Below are 20,217 nucleotides of genomic sequence, written 5' to 3'. Positions count from 1 at the left end.
TGCAACTAGATACGGAAAAAAAATAATTAAAAAGCTATTGTTATTTTGTAATTTTTGAAATTCGTAGTAGAAGTATATTCCTTAAAAATTAGCCTATACTCTTCTTCATCTGATGTAACTTAAAAAAAATATTCCTCACAGAATTCATCGATGTTTAACATCCTCAATTTTTAACAAGCATTATTTTTAAAGCTATACAAGGAGAACAAAACGTGTCCGGCTTATTTATAAAGGAGGAAATCAATTTTGCTTCTTTCAGAATTAGGTGGTCCGGCTAAAAACCGGAAGCCTGGCAACTCTATGTGTGCTTAACTTGTTCTGAGGCCTCAGCAATAACCTGTTACTATAACTACAACATAATTTGGAAATACCAATATGCGCGTGTCAATAAAACAACGAGCAATAAAACTTTTGGAATTAATTAATCTACTTAAATATAATTTTAGGGAAAAAAACAGTTTAAGTATAGTATTTAAGCCTTTTCCCCAATTTCATCCCCATGTTTTTTTTTTTTAATTTAGTGAATAACTTAAAGCCAATGAAGAACATTAAAAAAACTAGAAAATGAGCCAGATAGTATCTTAAATAACTTAAAAGATAATTAAAAACAGAAAAATGTAGAAAGTGAACCAGATAGTATTTTAAATAACTTAAAGGCTATGAAGAATATAAAAATGTAGAAAGTAAACCAGTTAGTACTTTAAATAATTAAAGGCAATGAAGAATATAAAAAATTTAGACAGTGAGTCAGATAGTACTTTAAATAACTTAAAAGACAATGAAGAACATAAAAAAATAGAAAGTGAACCAGATGGTACCTTAAATAACTTAAAGATAAGAACATAAAAATGTAGAAAGTGAGCCAGATAGTATCTGAAATAACTTAAAGACAATGATGAACATAAAAATATTAGAAAGTGAACCAAATAGTATCTTAAATAACTTAAAGACAATGAAGAATACAAAAAATTTAGAAAATGAGCCAGATAGTATCTTAAACAACTTAAAGGAAATGAATATAAAAATGTAGAAAGTGAACCAGATAGTACCTTAAATAACTTAAAAGACAATGAAGAATATAAAAAAATTAAAAAGTGAGCCAGATAGTACTTAAATAACTTAAAGACAATGAAGAATATTAAAAAAATTAGAAAGTAACCAATTTAAAAAGTAAATTTAGAAGCCAGATAGTACCTTAAATAACTTAAAGACAAGAAAATAAAAATGTAGAAAGTGAGCCAGATAGTATCTGAAATAAATTAAATACGATAAAGAACATAAAAATATTAGAAAGTGAACCAAATAGTATCTGAACTAACTTAAAGACAATGAAGAATATATAAAAAATGTACAAAGTGAGACAGATAGTATCTTAAACAACTTAGAAGACAATGAAGAATATAAAAAAATTAGAAAGTGAACCAGATAATATTTTAAATAACTTACAAACAATGAAGAACATAAAAATTTAGAAATTGAGCCAGATAATATCTGAAGAAATTTAAAGAAATGAAGAACAAAATATTTAAGAAGTAAGCCAGATAGTATCTTAAATAACTTAAAGACAATGAAGAATATAAAAGAAATGTAGAAACTGAGCTAGATAGTATCTACATACAAACGATATTATATGAACTAATAGTTGTTTTTCAAGACCCCTTCGTATAGTGTATACATTTGGGTGCCCAACAATAATGATGTCATGAACTGTATACTGGAATTTCTGGCCTATAAGAAAAGATTTGGAAAAGGGTCTTAATTCATTTAATAGCATTTTGTAGATATTACCTGGCTCACTTTCTACGTTTTTATATTTTTAACTGCCTTTAAGTTGTTCACTAAATTTAAAAATGTGTGTGTGGTGGTGGTGGGAGTTTAGCGAAGAGCCTTTAGTATAGTTTAAGAACAGTAGTATTCTTTGACATACAGACCAAATTTCGCTGCTAAATATTGATTGACTCATATGTTAAGGAATACATAATTAAACGTTATGAAGAGATGTTTCTGCCAAATATGAAAGAAATAATGCTACACAGTATTTATACAAAAGTTTACATGATTCTTCTATTTCAGGTTTTACTTATTAAAAGAAAAGAAAAAAAAAACGATTGTCTTATCCAAAAATAAGTAAGGAAATATAATCATGATTTTTTTAAGAAACAAAGACTAAATGTAATCAACCGCAACAAACAGAAGAAACAGGAAAGTAATTAAAGCGAGTGGTGCGAAGGTACATTGTTTAGGGCGTTCGTCGTGGGAAAAACTATGGTTCCAGTTGAAAAGGTTGTCTACAGGCCACCTGCGTTGTTTCTCTCTCTCTCTCTCTCTCTCTTTTTTTTTTTTTTTTTAACTGGTGCTTTGTAGATGCTATTGATGAAAAAATCAGTGCAAAAAGAAAATAAAATCGATTCAGTCATGCAATTATCTCGAGGTAGGCTGAGAGTATTTAGTGGGAATTTTGTGACTGAAAATTAGTCGAGAATACTTGTGAGTTCGTGACAGCTTACCTAGGATAAAAGGAAACATGAAGTTACACTATGTATATTATTATGTTCGAACTTCGTTTGATTTGTATACTAAAAGTACAAATCGCTGAGCAAATCAACGATTATTTTAAAAATAATGAGTGTATGAGTTTTTCCAATTAACTGAACATGTTGGCTTCATCAGACACTCATCGGACAGCCCAACGTGGGTGTCTGATGAAGCCTACATGCCCAGTTAGTCGGCAAAACTCATACACTCATTATTTTTAAAATAATCGTTGATTTGCTAAGCGATTTGTATTTTTAGTTTAAGTTATTTAAGAAAGCAAAGCTAGTATGAACCAGTTAGTTCTCCACTGTAAATACAGCACACGCGTTTTCAAACAATAATAATAATAATAATAATAATAATAATAATAATAATAATAATAATAATAATAATAATAATAATAATAATAACAATAATAATAATAATAATAATAATAATAATAATAATAATAATAATAATAATAATAATAATAATAATAATAATAATAATGTTGTAGGGAATAATCGGGTCAAGTGTTCGGCAGTAAGAAAAAAAGAAAAGATATGTTTGTTCCTTATATTCTGTTGGTGATGTTAAAGTTATAAAAGAATGTTTGTACCGTTGGCTGGGAGTTTTTTTAAGAGTGTTACGCTTAGCTAATTGTAGCTAGCAAATGGTTATAGAATTCCGACCAAGATCTGAATGCAAATATTCGTTGCACAAAGCACGTAGAGTAGTTGTGGCGAATAAGTTGAGAACAACAGTACTTGGTGTGCTAGTGGTTACCTAGTCCATAGATAACATCGTTAAGGCCCATTGAATTATAGAGACATTGGATCATCAGTAGTAGTAAGAGGCAAAATTGAACCATAAGAAATAATAGGCTTAATAATAATAATAATAATAATAATAATAATAATAATAATAATAATAATAATAATAATAATAATAATAATAATAATAATAATAATAATCCAGTAATAGAAAATATATGTCTAAACATATACTGTATGTAATACGTAAGTTATTTTAATATTTTAAAAAAATGTATAACTTCTTTTAACAGTTTATTTAATTAATCAGACCATTTTGATTAATAAGTTGTTCATGAACTTCATAGGGCCCTTGAAATTTACCATTATCATAGAATGTAATGTTTTTTTACAAGGTTACCATAGTGAGAGTATCTTCTTTGGTACGGCTTGAAAATTTGAACTGCTCGTACTAGTAAGCAAATGTAGAATAGATATGCATCCTGTACAACCTTCATATATGATAGGAAAATAGATTGCAATCCTGTGCATACAGTGTGTCTGGCAACCCTAGTCTTAAAAAGTTTAAAAATAATAATAATAATAAAAAAAAATATTCAGCACTGAAAGTTACATTTAAAAGAAATGTCGTTTGTAAGTTAAGATTATTACATTTCCTTCACATAAACGTGGTGTCCAGTGTGTGTGTGTGATCGATCGATCGTATTTTGTAAAATTATATTTTCTTACCTCGGTTATTTTGCAACATTTCACTTAAACTAATTTAAATTTTGCATTGGGACACATGCATTGTTCATCGGACTAGTTTTGAGCATTACACATAAAACATTGATCCAAGTTACTTGCAACTTCTCAACGATGACAGTAGATAAAATGTGGCTACTCAAATTGGATAAAGCCGCCAGCCACAGTGAAAATATATATAAAGAGCAGTATCGGTGCATATATGTATATATATATAGAAGAGAAAGGGAAATTAAGGGGATATGTTAACAGATCCGTGATTCATCAGGTTAAAATATCCTCGGGAACCACAAGCAATCTCAATTTCCAATGTTAATCATATGGTCCATTTTTTCTAAAGGGGAACATTACTTGAAGATGTTGCTGTTCATGACCTTGTCGTTATAATGTCCACTACTACTGTCTAAAATTTGGATATTTTTAGTTTTTCATTCTGGGAGCAAAGATCACTGATCAAAAAAATTACAAGTGAAAGTATAAGAACTTCGCTTGAGTGTACTTTTGGAAACACTTTTTTAAATAAAATATTTAGTTCTGTCTTAGCAGAAAAAAATTCTATATTTGTTAACTTTTCTCCCTTTGTCAATACATTACTGCTTTCTTTTTATGTATCTTTAACGGTTCGAGAACTACACCATCTTTGTTCGGTTTTTACATATATCTTTAACGGTGTTAAAGAACTAAACCATTTTTGTTCATTTTTGATGTATCTTTAATGCTGTTAAAGAACTACACTATCTTTGTTCGTTTTTAATGTATCTTTAATGGTGTTAAAGAACTAGACCAACTTTGTTCGTCTTTTTTGTATATTTAATGGTGTTAAAGAACTACACCATCTTTGTTCGTTTTTTATGTATCTTTAATGGTGTTAAAGAACTATACCATCTTTGTTCCCTTTTTTATGTATCTTTAACGGTGTCAAAGAACTACACATCCTTGTTCGTTTTTTTATGAATCTTTAATGGTGTTAAAGAACTACACCATCTTTGTTCGTTTTTTTATGTACCTTTAATCGTGCTAAAGAGCTAGACCACCTTCGTTCGTCTTTTTTCCCCTACTGATTGATATGGTGAATTATTTTTGTTTTCTTTGAAAACAACTGGAATTTTTAATGATTTTATTTTACTGATTTCTTCTTCAAATAAATAAAAAATAAACATTTAACTAGTGTTAAAAAAAGGAATCAGTAAGTTCACATAAAGGTACCTATTTTTAATTTCTGAATAGTTTCTAATTAACCTACTATACATTTCCATTTTGATAAGCTGTAAATATTAATTTTATACATTCAGTTATCAACACATTATGATAGTCCTATTCACGTGCATGCGCCAGAAACTCGTCTATTAAGCTATGCATTCAGCAGAAATATTGTAAAATAAAATACAAAACCAAGTAACATAAAATGTAATAATAATAAGTTTTGTTGAAAGAAATAAAAAAAAATCTGTTCACTTGTCTCTTAACTTCTCATTTTCTTCAGTTCTACAATTAAAGAATCATATCAAACTTCTGAAATGGGCGGGTGAAAATTTAATTGGCGTAAATCATATTTTCTTGTCTGAGTAATACCTCTTTTCTGAGAAACAAAACAACTGTTTCCTGTACAACTAGAACTTTCACAGTAATCTGTTCAAATCAGCAATCTTTGAGAATAAAACTTTGATTTACTTCACTTTTTTTGTAAACAAATTGACTTATCTAGATCTGGGTTTTGTGTTTATTATTTATTTATTTATTTTTGTAGTTGGAACAAAATGGCTTACACCACTTTAACTTTCACCCGTCCAAATGTAGGTGCTTAAAGGTTATGTTCATGCACAACTTTGAAATAGAACGTACCAATTTTGTCTTTCTTTTTGGAAAGTGTATACTTCCACGGTGGTCGCGTGTAAATTTCATAGGGATCTGATTACAGTCTTCGAAGCTAGACTACAAAACCTTTCAACGACTGATAGTCTTCATATTTTAATTATGTGTATGTTCATGCCTAATTTTGACATAGGCACGAATGGAATTTTGTAGTTTTGATGATTTTTTCTTTAACAGAATAAGCCTACTTCCGCGGTAGTTGCGTGTAAATTTGAAAAGGATTTGATCACAGTCTTCGCAATTAGGCTACAAAACTTTTCAATGACTGACAGTCTTCATACTGTAATTATGCGTGTTGACACATAATTTTGACATAGGCACAAATGGAATTTTGTAGTTTTTATGATTTTTCTTTTGCAACAATATAGGCTTACTTCTATGGTAATCGCTTGTAAATTTGATAAGGACCTGATCACAGTCTTCCAAGCTAGACTACAAAAGCCTTCAATCACTGAAAGTCTTCATAGTGTAATTATGTGTATGTTCACGCCTAATTTTGATATAGGCGCGAATAGGATTTTGTAGTTTCGATTTTTTTTTTTTTTGGCAATAGTATAGGCCTACTTCCGTGGTAATCATGTATAAATTTCATCAAGTATTTGATCATAGTTTTCGGAGCTACACCGTAAAACTCGTCAAAGGATGACAAGATTTATACCGTAACTGTGTATTTGTTCACGTATAATTCTGTAATGCACAAACCGACGATTTTTTTTTTTTAAAGAAATGATATTTACTCATACATATTTCGTAGACCGACACATTTAATAGGGAGTTAGTGCCCTACCTTTCGTTTAGGCACCTTTCTAAACTATTGGGCTGACGAAGAAGTGAAAAATAAAGCACAGCGACTTAAGAAAATGTAAAACTAAAAAAAATAAATAAATAAATAAATAACGCTAAAAAATATTTGCAAAATTTTGAAAAAAAAATATAAAGAAGTGGTATGACAAGTGAACACCTTATGTCATTTCAAATATCACGGAATAAACTTACGTTTTTATCATTAGCACATCGAACAAAAAGTTAGCCACCCCTATTTAAAACTAAGTTGTTCCTTTCTGTCGTTATAGACGATGATTCATTGGTAACGTATAAGTGAATAACCCATTACCGTTGACGGATAACCAGTGCAGTTAAATGGAATAATAGTGCCAGTCGGTTGCATAGAAATTTAAATAGAATGATGGTAGCAATCGGTTGCATAGAAATTTAAATAGAATAATGGTGGCAGTCGGTTGCATAGAAATTTAAATGGAATGATGGTGTCAGTCGGTTGCATAGAAATTTAAATGGAATGATGGTGCCAGTCGGTTGCATAGAAATTTAAATAGAATGATGGTGTCAGTCGGTTGCATAGAAATTTAAATAGAATGATGGTGCCAGTCGGTTGCATAGAAATTTAAATGGAATTATGGTGCCAGTCGGTTGCATAGAAATTTAAATAGAATGATAGTGCCAGTCGGTTGCATAAAAATTTAAATGGAATGATGGTGCCAGTCGGTTGCATAGAAATTTAAATGGAATGATGGTGGCAGTCGGTTGCATAGAAATTTAAATAGAATGATCGTGTCAGTCGGTTGCATAGAAATTTAAATGGAATTATGGTGCCAGTCAGTTGCATAGAAATTTAAATGGAATGATGGTGTCAGTCGGTTTCATAGGAAATTTAAATGGAATGATGGTATCTGTCGGTTGCATAGAAATTTAAATGGAATGATGGTGGCAGTCGGTTGCATAGAAACAGCTCGTCAAGATGGGTCGAAGCAAAGATGAAACAAAATGTCTCAAGAGACTATTAAGTTTGGGTGTGCCCATAAGCACATAGCAAATAACGTTACCGATCCAAAGTGGACTACTCAATGTGTCTACAACGAATAGTCTAACATGCATATGAACGCGACAAGTGCTATTGTCCTGGTGGTCAAAAAGATTTTCGACTGGTGCCGACAAGTTTCAGGACTAGTCAACAAAAATCGTTTTCAAATCCGACAGAAATTGCTGCAGTCCATAAATGCAGGTCGATTAACTAATTTCCGTAAATGCGAAAGGAACTTCATGGAATTGACATTTGAAGTCAGGTACCACGAGTACTGCCTTTTCACTTCTGCGAATAAAGCTGCTGGTCCTCAATGGACTTAAGAAGATAGACCCTGGACTGTGGCGGACTGTAAAACGCATAGTGTACAAGGACGTCGATCCTGAAGCGCTGGCGAGATGACCTGGACCCTCCTGAAGTTTGCTTCGACCTACGTATTTGTATAAATATTCTCATTGATGCCTTATTAGATTATATCTAACAAACCTGAATGACCCTCTCTCCAAAAGAAAAAATACAGAAATTGGCGCCATTAGTATAGTGTGATACGACGAGTCGCGTTTCAGTTTGCGGTCTCTTGATGCAAGGCGTCAAGTGCACTGGTTCAATCTCGAAGACGTTCTGTGATGGTATGTGGTGCTTCTCGTTCCAGACGTGAATCCTTTCATACAGATGAGTGTGGACATGAACCAACATGTTTATTTAAACATTGTCCGTGACCAGGTGTTGTCATATCTCCATCTTCATGATAAATATGAGTGGATATACTCCCATCTTCAAAGATGGGGAGATGTTGTGTTCACTGGGCTCAATGTTTGTACTTGGTTTAAGGAACATTCAGGCAACTTATAGAAACTATTTTTGATCTTAGGCCCGTAGCCAGAACAGTAAGAAGAGGGGGCTTTTTTTTTTTTTTTTCGAGGGAAGGTAACTTAAGTTCGTCTTAATGCATACTAACAAACATCAGAAAGTTTGCTACGGGTCTGTCTGGCCTACAAAGAACATTCGGAGCAGTGGCCATATTTTACTGGAAGTACGAGATCTAATGAAGAACGAGATTTTGTTTTTCTTTTTGGTATCCACGTCACCTGAAACACCTTGTCGAGTTACTTCCAAAAAGAATCTATACAGTTATTCAAGCCAGAGCAGTGTTACCAAGTGTATGAGAAAGAGACTAATATTTGATCCGATGTGCTTATAATATTCGTAAGTAGATTAAATAAAACTGAACTTATAAAACTGCGTTAGTAAAGAGAACAAAAAGTAACTCAAAAAACATAACTGGGCTGTACAAACCTTCCTCTACGTACCTGAGTCGCGTCCCCTGGTAAATGCGTTGATCCCTGAAGTTGAGTGACGTGGTCTAAGTGCCCCCTCCCTTGCTCCCCGTGCTCCGAGGACCCATCTTCGATGTCTGGCGGAGATCTGTGAGAATCTTGATTTGGTGCACCTCCACTACTCCGGCCTTCTGGAAGAAAAAATGGAGAAATTTTACTAAAATCAATTGTTTTTTTTTAAAGAATACTATATAAAAAGTCTAACAGGATGAATTTCAACTTGTACAGTATATATACACACAAAGGGTACATACCTATATAGCCAGTGGCGTATTTAGCTCGCTCGTGCTCAAGCCCCCCCCCCCCGAAAAAATTTGTGAGTGTTTCACATTCCACGTACAACAATAATCCTTCTTACCACTTCTAAGAATTTCATTGATTTTACATTTTCTTATGCTCTTTGTTCAGAAATACTACTGTATTTGTCAAATTTCATTCCATGTAAGAATTTTTTTTCGTCCATTCTACTTTTCTGTTTCTTTTTCTTAGTTGTTATTTTCTTTAGTTTCTCCTATCACATTTTCGATAGTTGTTAGTTGTGATTCAAGTCGGCCGTTGTCAGTTACACCAAAACTAAGAGGAGCTGATAAACGAAACTTGTTCCACACCAACTTGCACGGATATCAACATAACGGAACGTTAGGTATTAATATATTTACATCGTTTACTTATAAAGAAAGGTAAATGCTTGAATTAACGAAAATCAAGAAGGGGGTTTACATAGCCCTGGAAAATAGATAGGCCAAGAGGATGCTTCCTTCTTCTATGAATAGAATAAAAGGTTAGATTCACTGCTAAATTTTTGTGTGTATCATATCACACAAGATTCACCAGTCTGCAATTCTTGCCATTAAAACTTCCAATTTATGCATAAATTAAAATATATTTAATTCTCAAACTCACACGGACAATTGGCCCTTGCTTCTCCGTATTGTGTATAGCCCCCTCCAGGGGCGGATCCAGTGGGGGGGGGGCGATTTTCCCCCCAGAAGAGGAAACTTTCTTATTTTATATATATAAATAAAAACCCATCAAAAAGTTTGGAGCCCTTAAAAATAGCAGTATGACAACCCACTGCCCCCCCCAGAAGTCGGTCCTGGATCTGCCCCTAGCCCCCTCCCCTGAACAAAATCCTAAATATGCCATTACATATAACCTATATAAAGAACCATTTAGTTCGATCAAATTTGATTGAATGTTATGATCCATAGATTAACTCAAGTTCACTATTCACGTCCTAGCAACTCATTCCAATGACAATATTTCAGCGTCTTTTTATTATCCGTGCTCTTCAGGCGGGACCGGTAATGTAAACCTGTAATCTAGTTCTCTTACAGAAGAGATAGTCGGTGAGGAACGGCCTATACTACAAAAATTGATCTTGCACGATGATCTGGACCTCGCTGATTACACCGGATTCAAGTTCGCGTATTAGGTCATGCCCATTATAACCTCGGTATTGCATACGGATGTGTCAATCGTAACCTTACTGTATATGAAAACCCTAAAAACAAAGAAAACAAAAACTTTCAAAAACAACCCCAACGTGTTTCAATATCACCGACAACAAAGGAATCGATAGAAATCGTCCGCAAATTTGACGTTATATATTGTTAATCGTCATACATGTCAATCTAACCAAACTCTCAATTGAACAGACATATAAAATGAAATGAAATGAAATCTTTAAGTTTAACGTCCCACGGTTATGCCAGTTAGGCTAAAGGAGACGGTGATAATGAGAAATGAGTGAAATGGTGGAATGAAGAAAGTGGGAGGAAACGGGAGAACCCCGAGAAAACCCACGAGCACGGTGTTTGTCCACCACAAAGTCCACACGGCGCGAGCTGGGATCGAACCAGGGACCCCAAACACCGGAGGTGAACGCTCTACCACTGAGCCACCGCGCCCCCAGTGACATATAATTGTATGCAATAGTGACATACTTGTATATACTTATAAGTTTCAATAAGAGGCAGGGAGTTGAGGCTTCCAAGTTAATATCGTTTCAGGATTTTTTTAAATAACCGTATTTTAATATGGTAAATGCGTATTTTCTTCATAATATCTTGTTGAAGGAGTGTTAAAACCCAGACCCCCCCCTACTGCTATACGCCACTGATACGTACAAATAAATTTACACTCTGATGTTCGGGCAGAACAGATAAAATCGACATTATAACATGTTCTTCTGGCCGAAAGGTGAACACTTTGAAAGCCCTGTTTAAGCATCCAACAAATCCATAGTTATGAGAGTTAGGGAAGAATTTGCGCGTGTTAACTATGCCAAAAGCTTATCCAATATTCTGAACTTAAGATTCACTCAATTGGTCCACTAAATTTTACATAAGCAGTGATGATATAGCGTAAACTTTTAGCTTGACCCCTGTTTCTGCCACTAACAGAATCTATCATCACGTACATACAACGCATAAATTCCAATCCAGCAAGAAATAATAGCATAAAGTCAACCTTGAAATTGGTTCATTTATAACCAATATATATGTGTGTGTATTTTCGTAACAAAAGGCAATATTAATACAATCCAAAAGTTTTTATAAAATTAAGATGCTACGAAGAAAAGAACGTAGTACGCTTTCTCTTTCACAGATGGCTGGCTCTCTGCGTGTGATATTTAGCGTCATCTGGTGATATTCTGTAGAACTATCTGCAGAAAAATTGGCAAGGATCGTAGAAAAAACTTCTCTCTCGCTCTCTTTTCTCAGTATGACTGCCAAATTTTCTGTCAATACAAAAGGCTTACAGACGTACAAGAAAATAGTTAAGTTGACATTGTACTAAAGTGTGATTATTCAAGGGTAGAGCACCAAACTTCAATTTCGCAGGGAGTTGTATATATATTAAATTCTAAGATTTCTCGTGACAAAACATCATATAAGGGTTTTCGACTTCAGACTCCTTGCTCAGGTTTCATGAAACTTGGTGCTGCAACAGAGAGAGAAAGAAAGAAAGAAAGAAAGAAAGATGCAAAATTAAATGTGACAAGTTCCACATGACACCAAATGTTTCATGAGAAATTTTGGTTATTACTTACACACACATTTGCGTGCTTATTACTGATATTTATTCAACTAAATTATAATAAATAAAAGTGATTGAATGGATTTTAAAATGTTTAGATTTAGAACATTTTATTTAAAAAAAAAACAGCTATAAGATCATTGCAGAGTATTTAGAGATTGAAGAAAATTCCAAGGTATTTTGATGTTTCTAAAAGAAGATAGCTTAAGTTAAAAAAAAAAAAGCAAGAAAAGATGAAGAATTGAGATTTTTTACCCTCATTTTCATAACAGAAACTGTCATTTTCTTAAATACTTCACGGATTAAATCAAATCAGGAAACAGGACATTTTTTTTTAAAGTGTAAAATACGGAAAAAGTGTCAACTCTAATTACAGTAGACTCCCGAGTATCCGGCTCGCGACTATCCGGCCTAGTTCTTTTTTAAATAATAAAGGAAGGCACGGCGTTGCGTTGGCAATATTGCCAAGGCATTGGAAGCAGACGTCTGCTACGATCCTCCTACGTGTCGTGTGCAAAATACAAGTTGTGGCAGGAAAAGTACAGCCAGTGAAGCCACATTTAGCATCTAGCATCTTGGTCAAATCTAGCATAATTTCATTCTTCCCTCTGGTGAACAGAAAAAGAACGAAAATTTAGATGGCTCAAGGACCGTCGGGAATTATTCTTCTTAGTTGAAGCGATGGTTGGAACAATGAAACCAGTCAGTATTTCCCTGGTTGTAATTTATTATTGAATTCAGAGAAATGCTCAAAAATAGCAAAACGTGACTCTACAAAATATATTTACTTATCATAGTTTTATTACTGTCAACTGAAACCTGAATGTCTGGTTATATGGGATGTTTCTCTCCCTTTCAATTTACAACTTGAGAGGGGAGGGATGAGCGTCAGGGGACAGCTAGTAATACACTAAAAGAAATGCTTCAGGGCTGTGTCGGAAGCGGCATGCTGTGTACATACAATATTTCTTAAAATGTTATCCATTCATAAAATATAAATTCGACCTTCCTCCCCTATAATGTGCCATTTACCAATTTATTTCATTATCATTCCTGACAGCGTCATATTAGCTTTGTACATGAATACAGTTGAAACACTTCATTAAAATAATGAAGATACGTAGGGGCGGGTCTTTAAAATTAGTTAGGAAAGATAATTTAAAATTCTGGCATAATTTACAAAAATCTAGCATAATTCGGACCCGTGTTTGGCATCATCACGAGTCTCGAGTGTGGCAATCCTGAGTACAGCGTTCTCTTGTTCATTGTTTCGTCAGTGTGTAACGAATCTCAATACAGTACGCTTGCCGCTGTTCCTGATTATAGCTGTACAGTACGTACAATATTCGTAAATTGTTCTTGGGGTATGCTTAGTGAGTTTAAAGAATTCCGGCCTATTCCAGCTTTTTTGATATCCGTCCTGCTCTTCCATTACATTAGGCCGGATACTCGTGAGTATACTGTAGCTATATTTTTTTAGGATAGAGGGTATAAGTTGAACTTTTCAAGTCAGTAATGAATTTCTAGAACTTCACAGTGATGTATTAACAAAATTATTTAGAGTGTATAAATTTATTTTCAGAACCAAGGTTATTAAGTTAGGACATCTTGCTTGATGTGGTGTCCGTACCACTTCTCGGGTTTGTAGCCAAGGCAAGTATCCCTCTGGGAATCGAATCCGAGACCGCAGGCACAGAAAGCGCAATCGGGAACTACTTTCCCAGGACGGGGCATCGGAAGTGTCAAATAACATGAAGTCAAGTGATTTACCCACATTATCTAGCATCATACCGTCACTGCACGAAACAAATAACATAATAATAATCTTCGTTTTCTCGTAGGAGAACGATCTATACAAATTTTGCTACAACAGGAGGGAGGAAGTTTTGAATATAATTATCGCCACCTGTTGTTAACATCATAATCTTTTACCCGGAATGTTGTGCAGTTGTGGTTTGTTGAACGATGATTTTGTCTGTCTCGTGTGTGCGACTTGTGCGCCACCTGTGGTAGTAGTGCTCTTGCTCTCTCAACAACGGCAAAACCGTTAACCCACACACACAATTCGACACAAGCAGCACGCAGGGACGACAATTAGAGGACGATGTTGACGGTCCGTTGGCTGAGAATTTGATATTGCAGAAGTGATTTATAGTTCGGAGTGACAGAAACAACAGCCATTAGCGACGTTTCATGCAATTTAGTATGCTCTCTGAGTTACGAGAAGAATCATGTGATGTTTTTTTTCTCCCCTAAAGTCACCATTTTTCTCTCTCTCAGTTGAACATTCAGAACAGACTGTCAGTCATTTTTGCAGCTTTTTGAAATATCGAGCTTCTCTACAATAATATTGGCATTTAACAGAAAATATTTTGTCCAAAGATCACTGGCGGATTTAGCCTAGGACCGGGGGGCCCCGGCTCCCTAATTTTTTTTTTGAAGAACAAAAATAATTTAAGTTATTATTTATGTATTTTTGTAAGTTTATAGTAAGCTCATGATATGTCTATCATAGTTTGGGGGTGTGGTTGCCCCCAGTTTTAAATTTCTAGATCCGCCTCTGCCTAAGATGACGTATATACCGATCGATTCTACTCATTGAACTGAACAAAATGATATGGGTGACTAAATCGTCATGCGTAGTTTTCGAGAAAATAAAAACAATTAATTTCTGTTTAAACCTAAAAATTGATGTTGTGCCAGAACTATGCCACTTATTGAGGTAAAACTGGTACCCTAATCTGGCTTTTCATTATGACTAGCAATACAAACATGCACAGTATGGTTAATGAGATATACACCACACTTATGATCTAACATTAAACTTTATTGTTTGTTTAACTATGATATTGTACAACTTAAAACATATATTGGGTGTTCTAAAAAATGGTGCCAACGAACAACATAGCGTTTTCTACAGGTTAAAATAAAGTGAAAATGCCCTCCGGGGCCCTCTTTTACATAAATTGTTACGCCAATAGATAGTGCTAGTATCAACGACTATCGATTTTAACTGCCATGAATCTCGTATACAATTATATATATAAAATTGTATATATAATTAACCTAATAATCCTAACATTCAAATAATCCTAACCGTGACACAGATGCTCCTAACACACATTCAAATAATCCTAACAGTGACACAGATGCTCCTAACACATTCAAATAATCCTAACCGTGACACAGATACTCCTAACACACATTCAAATAATCCTAACCGTGACACAGATACTCAAATAATCCTAACCGTGACACAGATGCTCCTAACACACATTCAAATAATCCTAACCGTGACATCCTAACACAGACTCAAATAATCCTAACCGTGACACAGATGCTCCTAACACACATTCAAATAATCCTAATCGTGACACAGATACTCCTAACACAGATTCAAATAATCCTAACCGTGACATGGATACTCCTAACAAAGACTCAAATAATCTTAATCGTGACACGGAAACTCCTAACACAGACTCAAATAATCCTAACCGTGACACAAATACTCCTAACAGTGACTCAAATAACTCTAACCGTGACACAGATTCTCCTAGTAGTAACGGACACATTACTTGTAATAATAAAACACATTAATCTTTTCAGTTGCTTTCGTACAGGCTGAATAATTTATTTAATCACAAATTTCCAGATAAATTTATGAAATCTTTTTACACTAGGATAAATTAAATTTAAACATGAGTGAAAAGAAATTTTGGAAGGATTATTGTTGTATTGTTGTAAGGCTACTATACCAGCCAATCACCTGTTTCAATAATAAAAAAAAAAAATCATAATAGCTGGCCATGGAGTTCGACTTGGAACTTCAGATTATCAAGCAAGAATGAAAACTGTTTATCTACATAAAGGAAATAACTATTATGATCATGGCAGTGTGTTGAGGATAGAACGCAGTATCTATTAATTACGTAGTAGGCTATGTATAGGACCTACTGCCCTGCTTATATTATTAAATATATTAGTTGTATGAAATTTAAACATAAGCAAAATTACTTATATGTAATTTTTTACCGTATTTTGATCGATTTTTCTTTTTACATTCATAAGTCGCCCATTTTAAAATTATGTAATCATTAAGAACTTTCAGTATATATATATATATATATATATATATATATATATATATATATATATATATATATATATACAGTGGCGTATTTACGATTTTGTTTCGGGAGGGGCTTTGCCTGGAAATGTGAAAATTCTGCAGGATATTTCATTTACTTTACTATACTAAGTAAGATTTCGAAGGGGGGGCTTAAGCCCGGAAGCCCCCCCCCCTAAATACGCCACTGTATATATATATATATATATATATATATATATATATATATATATATATATATATATATATATAAACTCTTGAATACACTGAATCAAATAAGGAGCACACATCTACATGATTTTCATCTGTTCTACTCATGAATTCTCTGCAAGGACAGCATTACTGTAAAAGTCTCTCTCGAACGCTGAAGGACACAGAGCTCCATGGTGTCGCCTGTGAAGGAGGATTCTTAGATTAAATCCCCTCCAAACGACGACGGCGCCAACTCACGACAAGTGTGTACGTGAGTTGACAGCTATCACATTCTCTTTCAAAAGACTATAAGCTTTCTTATATATATAAAAAAAAAATCTTTCAGCATACGGTACATAACGACATAAGAAAAGGATTTATTTTTCCCTTTAAACAAAGCATCAAGGCAGTATTGTCTTTCTTTCTGTAGGAATGTGAAATATTTACCTAAATCAAACATAACTTATAGGTATCAACCACTGGCATTGTTTCAAATTTTACTCGCAGGTGACAAGACATTCCCATATAAGTTAATATAAAAAAATATTAGTATATTACATACATTAATCTTAAACTCAATAGGAGAACAATCAAATCTCCCCCCCCCCTTGAAGGCTCAAATGACGCCACTGGTATTAACTACAATTTTGTCACAACATTGGAAACGCAAATGATATAATAGTATGTAAGCTTAACATTAAAATAGTCACAAAGTAGTCTACTTGAAGCAATAATGGTAAAATTAATCAGGTTTAAAAAATTAAGACCCACATCAGGAACAGTAAAATATTCCGTTCTCCCACAATACCACACTCTTCACTCATATTAGTAGCAAACCAATTAAAAAAAATCCATCCACACCTCTTTGAAAAGCCTTCCAAGCTTGTTTACTAACGGAATTAAGCCAAACTAGGTTTAATTTTCTTAGGCCAATTGAGATGTTTATTTAGAATCCAAATATTAAAATTTCCTACATATAGTTGTCAAAATATGGCCTTTTGAAGCAAGATGGCTGGCCAAAATACTTTGAACAAGACTGTATTTAGAGACGTTTAACCGGAACTACCTATAAATTTTAATGTACTTTATCCCGCAGAACAAGGTTGCCATTAGAAGATGAAAGTATAAATACACTATCTTTTGCATAAAATCTATTTGGAAATCAGCAATGTTTTAGTTAGCTCGTTGTGTATCCGTCATTTACCATAAGCTACTTGTACCTAGTTACTTTAGGAACCATTACCTCCTTAGGGGTTCTTATTCGAGCAATGGACAAGAGCTGACGAAACATGGATCCCACCCTTTAATCCGGAAAATCAGTCAGTTTGAATTTAAAGAATGGAACAGTCAAGAAGGATTCCGTTTAAAGCACGCTCTGTTCCTTCTGTCGGTAGAGGTTAGTGCGTTCTGGGGTTATGATGGAATAATCTTTGTGGGTTACGTATGAAAGGAACAAGAATGAACGCAGAGTATTATTACAACATTTCGTCCTTTTTCCTTTCTTTTTTCTTTTGGCGAAAAGCGGAGCGTATCAAATACCGATCTGGAAGACTTCATAGTTTACCACTGCTGCAACATGATAATGCGAGACCACATACTGCTGGTCCAATGAAAAAAAGAAAGCTTTAAAACACCTGCCCTAAGAATTACTACTACATCCACCTTTTTTTTAGCCTGATCTTATCATCTCTCAGAACGCGAAAAACCTCTCCGTAGTGTGAAATTTCACAACTTAAGTTTCATAAAATATACTGCAGACTAATAGACACAAAAGTCCTTGAAAAAGTTCTCTAAAGATGTTCTGAAAAGTTTTGTTTCGGCTGGGAAAAGTGCAAAAGTTTAAACGGATGTATTCGGAAATATAACCTAATATAGGTAAACCTTAATAAAATTTAAATAATATTTCCAGAACTTTGGGGAACACTCCTTCTTTATATTTTTCCACTGTAACATTACCATGTTTGGCTTTTCATGATACACGGCTTGAACACAATAATAATCCCTACTGGTATGAGTTGAAATTGATCAAGGATAGGAATTGCATTCACCTGCCCTCCATTACAAAAGATCCCCCACGTAAGTGTCCAATAATATCATTAATTATAGTAAACAAAGAGAGTTTCTGCATCAACTCGACATTAGGACGAAATTTTATTATGAATTCATGCAATAAGTGTATATACAATTGCTCGCTCCGCGTTTCAAGAAACTGTCCGATTTTGATAAAGCATTTTCCTTTACGTCTAACGTTAATCTACAACTATAATATTGACTACAATACTTGAATAGCTTCCATATAAACGTATCAGTGGCGTAGGGAAGGGGGGGAAGAGGGGCCGGCCCCCCTTCCAAAGAGGTCCGACAATGTACTTTGGTACTTTGATGTTTGTATTTTTTAAATATATTTTTATGTTTAAATTTTTTTTGTTTGTAATTTTTCTATATGTACCTATAGCAGCACTTGCCCCCCCCCAAACACACATCCTGGCTACGCTACTGAAACATATGCACTTTTTCCGGCGCAAAACAAGGTTTTTCAGGTCACCTTTACTTTCTCATTGCGTCTCTTGTCTACTAAACTACAGTAAGTTTCATGTGTAATTTAATTTCTGAAATAGCCTAATTCATAAAAGTTTATCAAGTTATTAGTTGATATGATAGTCACTGGAAGCTAGGTCATGTGAATGAGGTGGATGTGGAAGTAATTCTAAGCGCAGGTCTTTTTGTAACTTTCTCTTCTCGTTGAACGAGTTGTATAAGGTCCGTGTATCTAATCTGTGGCGATAATGATTTAGGATTTTGATTTTTTGGCTTTCGGCCATGTTAGCCCGTCATGTTTGAGGTATGACGTCCCTCGGCGAGCACACTACCCGGGGAAAGGGAAGGGAGCAAGGATTGGGGAAGGATAGAAGCGGCCTGGGACCTATAGGTTAGGTACCATCCCGGCATTTGCCTTGTGTGAATGAGGGAAACCTCGTTCTGGATGCCTGACCTGAAAAAGCTTTTCACACATTTTCGACTTGAGTGCCCCCATTTGTAGTGCTAAGTCTGTGATGACAGCCAAATCGAAAATCGAACACGAAACTCCAAATTTGGAGACCTGAACGCTCTGTTCAGCTGCTTCAACCCGTAAGCATGGTTTTAGGAAGACCTGTTCAACAACATGTAAATAATGTCTTCGTTCCATAAGTTATTATTATTATTATTATTATTGTAAAAAAAAATCCAATTTCTAAGTATTTTCTGACGAAATGGCTCTAGTTCCTCCATTTTTAAATAAAAGATCTTTATTATTCTATATTCATGGAGTCGTAAAACACAATCTTTCATCTACATTTCATTTTATTCCTTTTTTTTATTGTATCAAGAACTCTTTCTTCCCTCAGGAAGAAACAACTGATTGAGTTAATGCTGTAGTCAAATCCAGAAGAATTACATACGAAATCTCAGGTCTTCTTTGAGAAAAACTTTTCACAACTACTCACTGTATAACAAATTTCAAGTTGATGTTATCAACAACCTGGCTTCATTTTACTTATTAAAAAAAAAATCTTTTTTGTTTCCCTGGTGTGACAAAAAATTACATATACATGACAGCAAATCTGTTGGGACAAGAACCCTTTCTTGTTAGCTATTGAGAGATTTAATTAAGGCAATTAGGTCGATTTGTTTGAATTAGCGATGGCACCGTTTCACAATACGAGAACAAGGGTTGACTCTGAACAGGGACCCATCACTCTTCCTGTCATAGCTTTTATATAACATTTTACCATAAGTAAGCGGGGGGAAAGGGGAATA

General features: G+C 34.1%; 1 protein-coding gene across 6 annotated transcripts in view; it reads right to left on the bottom strand.

The window, feature by feature from the left end:
- trh (PAS domain-containing protein trachealess) overlaps window positions 1–20,217 on the bottom strand; it is a 941,131-nt gene that overhangs the window by 5,756 nt on the left and 915,158 nt on the right. For 5 of the 6 annotated variants that reach the window (XM_081758674.1, XM_081758676.1, XM_081758677.1 and 2 more), the window contains one exon: window positions 9,033–9,190. In XM_081758674.1, coding sequence (XP_081614800.1) covers window positions 9,033–9,190 — 158 coding nt within the window. The remainder of the gene's footprint in view (window positions 1–9,032; window positions 9,191–20,217) is intronic. The other variant, XM_081758675.1, reaches the window with a different exon arrangement.

The sequence above is a fragment of the Thermobia domestica genome, chromosome 5, assembly GCF_964235325.1.
Source record: "Thermobia domestica chromosome 5, izTheDome1.hap1.1, whole genome shotgun sequence".
NCBI lineage: Eukaryota > Metazoa > Arthropoda > Insecta > Zygentoma > Lepismatidae > Thermobia > Thermobia domestica.
This window is presented reverse-complemented; position numbering and strand designations above follow the sequence as displayed.